The 12,069-nt window shown below is 40.7% G+C and overlaps 1 protein-coding gene across 1 annotated transcript; it reads left to right on the forward strand.

Annotated features, from left to right (window-relative positions):
• The first annotated feature begins 750 nt into the window (after window positions 1–750).
• LOC134652927 (cationic amino acid transporter 4) lies at window positions 751–6,942 on the forward strand. Its single transcript, XM_063508163.1, has 7 exons — window positions 751–1,057; window positions 1,323–1,472; window positions 2,148–2,396; window positions 2,769–3,748; window positions 3,873–4,089; window positions 5,808–5,969; window positions 6,713–6,942. The coding sequence occupies exons 1-7, from the start codon at window positions 955–957 to the stop codon at window positions 6,916–6,918; spliced, it is 2,067 nt and encodes a 688-aa protein (XP_063364233.1). The 5' UTR covers window positions 751–954; the 3' UTR covers window positions 6,919–6,942.
• The last annotated feature ends 5,127 nt before the right edge of the window (window positions 6,943–12,069 follow it).

Genomic DNA, 12,069 nt, shown 5'->3' on the forward strand with positions numbered 1-12,069 from the left:
CAAGATTCATTATAAATATTAGGCAACCGGGATCAAAGTTTCGGGTCTGCTCCTGTGACAATGTTCGGTATCGGTAAAACATTATTGTTATGCCCACCTAATGTGCCCTCCCTAAGGCTCCTACAATCTACACGGTCACGGAAGCTTATATAGACGATGAAATCAGTAGGTACCTAATAAAACCTTAACATCAAGAGTTGGTTATGGTGCTCCCACATTGGCTGTTATAAAATGTTATATAACATGGTGTGACAGGAACAGCATGATAGTGTTTTATCATTCTATCCCTGTCACAAAATGTTGTATACCATTTTGTAACAACCAAGTGGGAGCACCATTACTGATTAACAAGCAGGTTTAACGCATGATGTTCATAATCATAATCATAATATATGTATTGTTAATATATTTATTTATTGTTAGATCCGCAATATAATGCCTTATTATATGAAAAATAAATACGATTCAAAATTAACTGGACGTTAAACCTATTCTTAGTTCATTTAACGCCGGATATAATATGCCTAATGCTTATTACTATTAGCTTTCTACTATACATTATACTCGTATCCTTATAGAGAAATTAGAGAAACTGCAGAGCTGAAAACCGCAAACAGCTCAAACTAACGAGGTCGGCGAAGCTAAAAGTTGTTTTGTTTTTAATTTGCATTGCGATTAAAATAGGTCTTCCGTAATCCGTAACTAACATGGAGGCTTCAATAATTCATCCACGTTTCCAATTAAGAAAGAATTTAATATGTGCGCTCTTCCACTGTACCTACATTTTTCTGTTAGGGTAAACTCTTCAGTTATTGGCACTTTGAGCTTAATGTTGACAACTAATTTACGTCTTTACAGCTCTGGTGATACGAGTGATCGTATCAATAATTAGAATGCCCACAATAGAGCTGTTTACCCTACATAGGTACTTATTATGTAAACAAGGTTGTATATATGAAGGATCGATTAGATGCGCGCGCTGCGCACTTCGCTTCAGTAAGTTCCCGTAACAGCGAGCCTCAATCGCAAATACAGTCAGCTGGGGTTGAAATACAAGGTAAGATTGTAGTTTCTACGTCTGATATCTACTTAACTATCAAATGCACACGGTCAAATAAGTGCTGTTCAATTCTAAGATGTGTAATAGGTAACAACGATATTCAAAATTACCTATTCAAAATGCTTTTTTGCGCAATTGTTTCTTCGTCAATTTATTCAAAAACTGTTTATACTTAATAATATCCTTACCTCTTCCATTCAGGAATTAGTGACGAGTGAAAACAATAGTTTTTTTTCATTGATCGAAATTGTATTTTGCTCAGAAGCCAAGATGCCGGGCGCCAGGCATAAAATATTGGGGCACGTCCTGTCGGGATTTTGCCACAAGATGAACCGTCGCAAGCCTCTGTATGGGGATGCAATGGATACTCCGCTGAACCGATGTCTTACCACCTTGGACATCACTTTGCTTGGTAAGAAAACTCTGTTACCATAAAAAAGATACCTTTGTGTGTTAAAATTAAGTACGTTTTAAGTATAAACACATTTAAAAAAAATTGTTAAAATCATCACGAAAGGTAAACTAAACATTATGTATGCCATTCTTACCTGTTTATGATGACGATGAGGCACGTTGTCAACCCTGTGTTCGCTCGCATGCAGTACCTAATGAATAGGTATTCGTTTGTGAATTAATTTGATTGTAGGTACTTACCTAAGTACTGACAGCGAAAGTATAAAGTTAGTAATTTTCATAATGGCAATATGTTTCGCTAAGATAACCACGTTAAAGCCGATAAGTTACATGAGTAAATGCTGTTTTATCCATATTAAATGGTTTTTTTGACTCAAATCACAGAATGTTAATTTCATAAAGACGCTTAGAAGTGGCACATCGATGTGGGAATTTATTAATACCTACGTGGTTTACCAGGCCAGGTCATACCTACTTATATATTTTAAAAGTAACAACTTTGGAATGGTTCCATTTTCAACAAATCGTCCTTATCGACAACCCGAACAAGGTCTTATTTTCCCTAACTTCCTAAAATAAGATGGAAGTAATTTCATTTCATGTCATTTATATACTTCTAGTTCTAGGTACATACTTACTTTACTATCTATACACTATATAATCCAATTTCCAGGCGTCGGCCACATGGTAGGCGCCGGCATCTACGTCTTAACCGGCGCAGTGGCCCGGCACATGGCCGGTCCAGCCACGGCCCTCAGTTTCCTCCTGGCCGGCATTACGTCTACCCTCGCGGCACTGTGTTATGCTGAATTTGGTACCAGGATACCGAGAGCGGGAAGTGCATATGCGTACACTTACGTTAGCATTGGAGAGTTCTGGGCCTTCATCATTGGATGGAACATCGTCTTGGAGTATATGATCGGTGAGTCGCTCTGGTACATTACCTTTGTTGTAACAAGTCAAGGGGCTTATCACGTGACTGATGTGTTGTCAATTTATCCTGTTATAAACACCACTCCCATATCTACCTACCCAACTATATCTATAAGTAGGTAATCGTTCATTGTTTAACACCCCACTCACTATGAACTTACAGATTAGCTTATTACACGGCTCACTGATTGTTGAGCGATACAGATCGCTCCGCTCCGCTCGGGCTGTGAGCTGTGACAATTAATGGTCGCCCTTTTAACAAATTTAATTATTTCCAGAAAAGCAATTATAACCATGGATATCCCATTACGACTTCTTATAGGACTTCCTTGCCATTAATGAATTCCTATGTGGTTTTCAGGAGCAGCGTCGGTAGCCAGGGCGTGGTCCGGTTACTTAGACGCAATGTTAAACGGTGCTATAAGCAATGCCACCGTATCTGTCACCGGAGAAATGCACGAGACTCTTCTTAGTCGATATCCAGACGTTTTAGCATTTTTAATATGTATCTTAGCCTCGCTCATTTTAGCGGTAGGCGTTAAAACCTCTGCTTACATCAACAACGGCCTCACTATTCTAAACCTTTTGGTTATAACGCTAGTGATATCGCTAGGTTTTTACTACGCTGATATATCGAACTGGTCGGCTGCGAATGGAGGTTTTATGCCTTTCGGATTTAGTGGAGTATTAGCAGGGGCTGCTACATGTTTCTACGCCTTTGTTGGCTTTGACAGCATCTCGGCGTCTAGCGAGGAAGCTAAAGATCCTTCGCGGTCCATTCCTATAGCGACAGTCCTTTCCATGGCTATCGTAGCTTTTGGATACATTCTTGTCGCTCTCGCTTTGACTCTTATGGTGCCATATACGAGTATTAATCCTGAAGCAGCTCTGCCGTCCGCTTTAGGCGCAGTACATGCCGATTGGGCTAAATACGCAGTTTCTGTTGGAGCCGTTTGCGGAATGACAACTACTCTTCTTGGCTCTCTGTTCTCCCTGCCCCGTTGTTTATATGCTATGTCTACTGATGGTTTACTATTCGGTTTCCTCAGCGACATTAACAACAAGTCTCAGATTCCTATTGTAAACTTAATTATTTCTGGATTATCATCCGCTATTATAGCTCTATTATTTGATTTGGAGAAGCTTGTAGAATTCATGTCAATCGGTACATTATTGGCATACACGATCGTGAGTGCCGCAGTTATAATATTACGGTATCGGCCTGCTCCTACAGTTGACGATAAGGCTTTTGGAGTTCCGCCGATAGATTCTCCTGGGGACCGTGAAGATAGTTCAGCAACTGGTACACCAGCGACTGATGGCGGATCTTCTTCTTCAGAGGTGAGAATCAGCTACTTTTTTATCATTAATATTTTCCGGAACCAAAATTTTTTTATTGGTTAAGTAAGATATTATATAGAAACAAACCAATTGCTATGAAATTTAATTTAACCCTTGATTTCAGATGTTCGAAGCTCTAACAGTGGGTCGTCTCCGCCCGCAATACGCCTGGCTCGAGCCACTCGTCGGCGGCCGAGCGCCCGGCGCTGCCGTGTCCAGCTGCGTGTACACACTGACCGCAGCTGCCGCCGCGTTGTGCGCCCACAACCACTTCGTGGCCGAACAGGCGGGCTTGTGGGCGCTGCTCCCGGACCTGGTGCTCACTGCCATCATTATTGCTTGTAAGTATTCTGCTGCTGGATGCTTAGAGCCCGAATACCTATACCTGGCTTGAGCCACTCGTCGGCGGCCGGGCGCCCGGCGCCGCCGTGTCGAGCTGTGTGTACACACTGACCGCAGCTGCCGCCGCGTTGTGCGCCCACAACCACTTCGTGGCCGAACAGGCGGGCTTGTGGGCGCTGCTCCCGGACCTGGTGCTCACTGCCATCATTATTGCTTGTAAGTATTCTGCTGCTGGATGCTTAGAGCCCGAATACCTATACCTGGCTTGAGCCACTCGTCGGCGGCCGGGCGCCCGGCGCCGCCGTGTCGAGCTGTGTGTACACACTGACCGCAGCTGCCGCCGCGTTGTGCGCCCACAACCACTTCGTGGCCGAACAGGCGGGCTTGTGGGCGCTGCTCCCGGACCTGGTGCTCACTGCCATCATTATTGCTTGTAAGTATTCTGCTGCTGGATGCTTAGAGCCCGAATACCTATAGGTACCTGGCTTGAGCCACTCGTCGGCGGCCGGGCGCCCGGCGCCGCCGTGTCGAGCTGTGTGTACACACTGACCGCAGCTGCCGCCGCGTTGTGCGCCCATAACCACTTCGTGGCCGAACAGGCGGGCTTGTGGGCGCTGCTCCCGGACCTGGTGCTCACTGCCATCATTATTGCTTGTAAGTATTCTGCTGCTGGATGCTTAGAGCCCGAATACCTATAGGTACCTGGCTTGAGCCACTCGTCGGCGGCCGGGCGCCCGGCGCCGCCGTGTCGAGCTGTGTGTACACACTGACCGCAGCTGCCGCCGCGTTGTGCGCCCATAACCACTTCGTGGCCGAACAGGCGGGCTTGTGGGCGCTGCTCCCGGACCTGGTGCTCACTGCCATCATTATTGCTTGTAAGTATTCTGCTGCTGGATGCTTAGAGCCCGAATACCTATAGGTACCTGGCTTGAGCCACTCGTCGGCGGCCGAGCGCCCGGCGCTGCCGTGTCCAGCTGCGTGTACACACTGACCGCAGCTGCCGCCGCGTTGTGCGCCCACAACCACTTCGTGGCCGAACAGGCGGGCTTGTGGGCGCTGCTCCCGGACCTGGTGCTCACTGCCATCATTATTGCTTGTAAGTATTCTGCTGCTGGATGCTTAGAGCCCGAATACCTATACCTGGCTTGAGCCACTCGGCGGCCGAGCGCTCGGCGTGGATGTATTGGGTTGTGTGTACAAGTACACACTGACTGCTGCCGCCGCCGCGTTGTGCTCATCCACCATTATTATTTGTAAGAATTATGCTGCTATAGCTGCCCAGAACCCGAAGACTTTATAAGCCTTTCGTATGCTACTGACAAACTTTAGTCGTTGACTTTAATATTGACATGCTAAATTTGAATATAGAAATACACAATACACTATCACATATCAACACAATCATTTATATTGAGACAGTGTTACTAGGAGACAATTTCATAAACTTTCCATCTGGTAAAAATTCGGCATCTATTGAACAGGGGTACCTACAGCTTATTGGCTCATTTGCTGGCTTCATCATGGCTGATAGACATGAGAAGACATTGTCCTGTTTATAGTCCGATTATTTTAATTAACCCGTCAACTCCCACGTGTGTGACGTCACCATAAGCGTTCTGGCTCAAATTTGAGCCCTTGGGAACTGACAGGTTGCATGAGCCGCTTGATATAAATTTAATTTAGAGCGCTCTTACAAAAACACGATGTATTTCCTCAGGTTTATTCATAATCTGGGCGCACCAGCAGTCCCCAGCGCGGCTTCCATTCAGAGTCCCGTGGGTGCCGCTGCTGCCCGCCGCCTCCGTCATGCTCAACGTGGAGCTCATGGTCAACCTCAATGCGCTCACGTGGGCGCGGTTCGCTATTTGGATCACCTTCGGTAAGTTCCGCAATTATATCAGCATATCAAAGTATCGGGCACCAGCAGTCACCAGCGCGGCTTCTATTCAGAGTACCGTTGGTACTCAAAATTCTCTGCTCTCAGCCTCTCAAAGTTTTCGTTTCGGTCGATTTCGGTACCAGTGGGCCACAGACAAGACATCCTCCAGATTGAGCATTGTAGCGCTACCCCCTCTGCCACAAATATACGGTAGTTTTACTCTATTTTCGAGTCAAAGTGTCTTTGTGTGACGTCCGTGTCTTTGAACGGTCCAATTACGGCACGGGACTCGCTCACCTCGTCCCCCGCAACCCAGTATTTTTGGCAGCATCGGTTTCATGAAATAATTGCTCTAAACTCCGTCTAGAGGATTCCTAGTCTGTGTAGTGGGCTAACTACATTTGTCGCACAACCGCGAGTTTAAGCTTGTTTGAGGAAAATAATCCAAGTCTTGACAATTCAAAAGAGCGGGATGACTGGGATTTGTGGAGATTAGAGAAACGGATTGAGTGGCGCAGCTTGGTAACACCTCATGTCTGTATTCGACACCGTGTGGATTACCTAATAAGTTGACACGGCAGCGGTCGTCAACGCCAGCTGTTTCACAGGTGCCTTCACCAAAGAAATTAGAGAAGCGAATTCGCATGCCGCCTTTTGTCCAATCTGACAGAGAGAGCAAAATATATATGCAGTGACTCTTCCATCAGCCATTGAAATTAAAACTATATCCTTTCATATTCCAGGTCTACTCCTCTACTTCCTTTACGGCATCCACCACAGCAAGCTCGGCGAAGGCGTAGCGGGTCTCCTCTCCCGATCTGCGAGCGCGGGTCGCGGTTGGGGCGCTATCGAAAAAACTTCGCGGCGAATTGGCCGCTTCGGCAAGGAAAAAAGCGACGATCGAAAACCGATCATAAGCGATGACGACCTCGCGCGGCGGGACCCGTGATTCTAAAGTAAAGTGTATGTGTTCTGACTAGTGTCCGACCGAAACATGTTTTTTTGCCGAAACCGAAACCGAAACCGAAGGTTCGGCTTTGGCCCCAGTTTCGGCCGAAACCGAAACCGAACCTTTTGTAGACTTGTGAAAATCGTTGAAAATATGTCACTAAACCGCTTTTTAGAGAAGAGGCCAATTCGTAGAAATTACCTTATTTACGATTTTCGTAGGAAGGTTTATACCGGATTGGACTAAAGCAAAGGGAGTGCAGTACTTAAAAAAAATTCATCAGAGTGATGTTATTATGACGCCTCTTTTTCATGATCTTATCCTAGAGAATACGCTTTTGATTTTAGACAAAAGTTATTCCTTAAACATGCTTATTTTAGCGTATTCTCTACGATAACACAATAAAAAATAGGTGTTATAATGACACAACATTCATCGAAATTTTTACTGTCCTAGATTGTCCCAACTTTCCGGTCAAATATCTTGGCAATTTTCGATTTTAGAGAATAGTTTTTCCCACAAAACATGCTTATTTTAGCGTTTTGATTGAATTTTTTTTAAGTTTTTTACGATTCCTATACATTTCTAGTCAAAAAATCTGACTTTTTTGTGCACCCCCTTTGCTTTAGGCCGACCGAAAACATCCAAAAATTACACATTGCAGAGTTGATTAAGAACTGCTCTACATTGATAACTACTGAATGGATTATTCTAAAATACATACCAAGTGAAGTGACTGTGAATATCCTCTATATAAATGTTCAAAAATAATTAGCCAGAAATATTAAAAAAAATAAGAGAAATAGGTACATCAATTAGAATAACAGTATAATTTACTGTTATGGGAAACTTCTAAAATACATTTTTTTTTACTGTAAACATACCAAGTGAGGTATTAAATGATTTATGAGTAAATTACAAATAAATATATAATATAACATACTATACCATTTCCACTATTTGGGCGTTTAAAATATATTTGTAATCAGCTGACAAAGCCCTTTCTTTTCATACCCCACATGGTATGTTTTCAGTAAAAAAAATAGTATTTAGTAGTCTACTGTAACAGTTTATATTATTATTCAACTTGATGTACTTTTCTTATTTTTGGATATATTTGGTTAATTATTTTTAGACATAGTATAGAGAATAGTCGCAGTCATTTTGTATAAAAGTTGGACTAATCCATTCAGCCATTTTCAATTTAGAGCAGTTCCAATCCAACTCTGGATTGTCCAAATTTTGAAAGTATTCTAATAATTTGTTAGACCAAGTGGTGAACATGTTAAACTATGTTGTGTATTTGGAACCTACTCACTAAGCCCTTTCATTTGGTACCACACATGGTATGTTTAAAAGAAAAAAGTTTACAACTTTGTACTGCTGACTTTATGACGTCATATAAACTTATTCCACCACTTTATGAAGCGACAACATGCATTTTGATAATCAGTAGACCATGCTGATTCCAACAATACCACTTGTTGGTACGAGTATAACCCTTTTTAGTCCTACGAAAGTTGCTATTCTTCAACTTGGCCACTCCACTAGTACACATACACATTAAGACTGCGTCGCCCGTCCAGTGGCGCCTTGATTAGGGGAATTTTATAATAAAGCAATTAATTTATGTATACATTAATCAGCATATTAATATTGTTGTCCTGCTTGTTCCCCAACTTTTGATCTTTGTCACATGTTTAGTTTCATAGTACGAAGTACCATTTCGTAAGTTTCGGCCCGGCCGAAAGGTTCGGCCGTTTTTTGGCCGAAACCGAAACTACAGCCGAAACATGATTTTTTGGCCGAAACTGGCCGAAACCGAAACCGAAACCGAACCTTCGGTCGGACACTAGTTCTGACTAAAAAATTGCAATTGGAAAACGCACGTTAAAATCGCGAACGTACCTTTTATTTAGCAATTAATCAGCACAACATTACCTTGCAGCACTGAGAGTCTGTCTGAAGACACAATGTATTGAAAAAAAAAAACTTTTAAACCGCGAGAAAAAATATTTTATCGATTTTAAATACGATAATGTCCTTAGTTCAATGATACTTTAAGGTAAGGTGCGTTTTCAAAATGTAACAAAATCTTCGTATAGGTAATAATTATTTACAGATCTGTGTTCAGCTCTATAAGTTCTATAACTGTCGCTTAGATTCTTTGTTTGAAAAGTTACACAAAAGAAACTAAGTTGCATGTGGTTGTGTGTGTAAGGCCTGAGTGGACGCTCGAAGCGGGGCGTTCGGCGGGGCGTGCAGCGTGGCGTCGGGCTCCCAAGTAATTTGAGCAGCGTGCACTAAGGCCGCTCCTATACGCTTGCATTTGTTTAACATGCACGCCGCACGCCCCGCCCCCGCTGCACGCCCAACTCGAGCGTCTACTCAGGCCTCACACTTATTATTATATGCTTGGCTACCACATATGATCCGCACAAACCATAAGATGAGATATATAATTACTATAATTAGATATCTACGCGGCTGAAATCGAATAATACCTACGCCATAAAAATCTCTGAATTATTCGGACAATATAGGCACAAAATGACTTCGGATTTTAACGCATTTATGTTTCAATGGAAAATATTTGAGAATATATGTACTTACCTATTCGTTGTTTTTATCCATTAGGTACATTAGCCACATAGATACTTATAATTTAAATGATACAAGTATAAAATGAAAGCAAGATTAATATTTTGTTGCAAAAAGTACGTGCCATCGTCCGCAGACAATAAAATTATCGTTAACAGACATTTGCAAAGACCAAACCAAACCTTATTGCAACGACATAAGATTCACCGATGGCCAGTTAAGTCTTGCTGTTAGTGTGTTTATTGTAACACGCGAAAACAACATTAATTGCTAAGTAATTTATTCAAACGCTACTTCATTGATAATATCTTCAGCCGATTTGTACGATGCCAGTCGCTGGCGCCAATCTCATTGGCATGCCTGTTCTAGCGGGCAATGGCTCTATGTCGGTAAACCTTTCACAGTTACTGACGTGATATGCTAAGTGTCCGTGTGATCGTGTACATCAGCTTTTGAATGAAACTTTAACTCTGGGTCAATTATTGTAGGTAGTACCTACCAACATAATTAACTTATATAACGAAATTGACAGTTAAAATTTTAAGCGGTAGGAGCAAAGATTGCGCAATTTAAAAAAAAATGCATATTTATAAGATTCAGACATGCCAAAGACTATTTTTAATATATTTATTTAGTCGTATGGCACAAGTACATAAAATATAGGCATTAAATTAACAATTAAAATTACAACAACATAATTATAAAATCAGATGTCAACATTCAGTGTGTTCAGCCATGCGGCTGCATGGGTTGTGAGATGAAGGACGTCTTCCGGTGGTTCAGAGTATGAATGCAGGGGGCAGCGCTGGATAATGTGTTCCATGGTTTAGGCCTCTTCACCACTTTCACACAAGGCTGAGTCCTTCCATCCCCACCTGTGCAAGAGGTAGTTGCATCGGCCGTGTCTCGTTCTAAGTCTGTTCAAGCGACACCATTGCTGTCTAGGAAGATCAAAACCGGCAAGTCGATGTGTTGGGTTAACAACTCTCGAGTCTACATTTGCGGCGCTCCATTCATTTTCCCAGGCTTTTTAATATAGCACAAAGTGAAGTCAAACTTCGATCGGAAGTTGTTATTCTCATTGATTATTTAAATCTATGTAACGTTTAATTAAAATAACTAAAATGCTTGTAAATTTTCATCCAAGAGAGATACATTCCGGAATCTTCAAATACATGGGTAAAGTTGACGAAATAAAAAATGAGCCGATCTTGTTCAAGCTTGTTCGAGAAATCGGCTCATTTTATATTTCGTCAACCTTACAACATGGGCATTTTTTTCAGAAGTTACTACCTAACTAAGCGAACTGTTGTTTTATTTGTTGTGACGTCATTTTCTATTAGTGTTGCCAAAAAATTTAGTATTTTTTATATGAAAATGGCTTACGAAACATCTTAATTTTTTTTATAATATAAGTTATTAAGCCTTGCATTATAAATAAGTTAAATATCATTTAAATAATCTTCCAATCCATATGATGATAAACACTCTTCACGAAATATTGATTCTCAGATTTTTTTACAAACTGATATTCATTTAAAAAAATTGTAATTGTGCTTTGTGTGTACTTTTATGTGCTGGTAGTATCCCGTATGAACATATCTTGTAGTAAAAAGGTATAGCACTTAGGTATACATTTTTGAGCAGCTTTGTGGCAGCTTTTAAAATGCGATTTCAGAATACATAATTAGTAATACATCATAGTAAGTTCATATGTTATTTGGCTTTCAAGATATGTTCCAAGATGTATCGTTTAACGAAGCTCCAAATAGGAATAAACCGCCGAACAAAACTATATTCTAAATAGCTAATTGATAAAAAAAATCGAATATAATATATGTTAATTTTACGAAGTAGCATATAAGTATGTCCTTGTAGGTAAATAGATTTGCAGATATATGTTTTGTTAAACAAAATAACTAGACTATTACACAGAAACACCAAATGTGATCTTTTAAAATGTCCAAGTACCTATCTCTTATTCTTTTTAGTTTTCTAACCAGGGCCGGATTGCATAATAAAATTAATAAAGTACAAGCTAATATTATTAGTGATTTTACATACAAAATCACTAATAATATTAGCTTGTATTTTATTATGCAATAGGCCCCAATGTTATTGTTTTGTGTATATAAGTTTATAGAATACCAAATATGTTTATGAATTGCATATAGCATTGTTAATACTCTAACGACATATTTTAAGAAGTGTTGATGTGTACATAAAGAAATTATACAAATATGGGGTTTCATTTACCTGTTTTTAAACTATAGTATTAGTCAACGAAAACACGTATTTCACAAATGTTATCTTAGTCATTTTATTTAGTTTATAATAACTCTACAACTTCTGAATTATCACAAAGTTATTTACAATTAAAATCCACCACAAGTAGTGGATATTTTATTGAGTTGTTGGAATGATTATTTTATTTGTACAGTAATAAGGCTAAATTAAACTATTTTTTTTTAAATATTCAACAATAATACTTAAAAATAAAATAAAAGATTTATTGTACACAAGGGAACGTGATCATAAGAAGAAAAAAAT

The sequence above is a fragment of the Cydia amplana genome, chromosome 12 (assembly GCF_948474715.1).
Source record: "Cydia amplana chromosome 12, ilCydAmpl1.1, whole genome shotgun sequence".
NCBI classification, from domain to species: Eukaryota; Metazoa; Arthropoda; class Insecta; order Lepidoptera; family Tortricidae; genus Cydia; species Cydia amplana.

What these genes read in the sequence shown, in the direction of transcription:
- LOC134652927 (XM_063508163.1), top strand. Translation starts at nt 955, where the DNA reads ATGAAGGATCGATTAGATGCGCGCGCTGCGCACTTCGCTTCAGTAAGT. An exon ending in AGCTGGGGTTGAAATACAAG is followed by an intron (nt 1,058 to 1,322) that starts GTAAGATTGTAG and finishes TATTTTGCTCAG; the next exon opens with AAGCCAAGATGCCGGGCGCC. An exon ending in GCGGATCTTCTTCTTCAGAG is followed by an intron (nt 3,749 to 3,872) that starts GTGAGAATCAGC and finishes CCTTGATTTCAG; the next exon opens with ATGTTCGAAGCTCTAACAGT.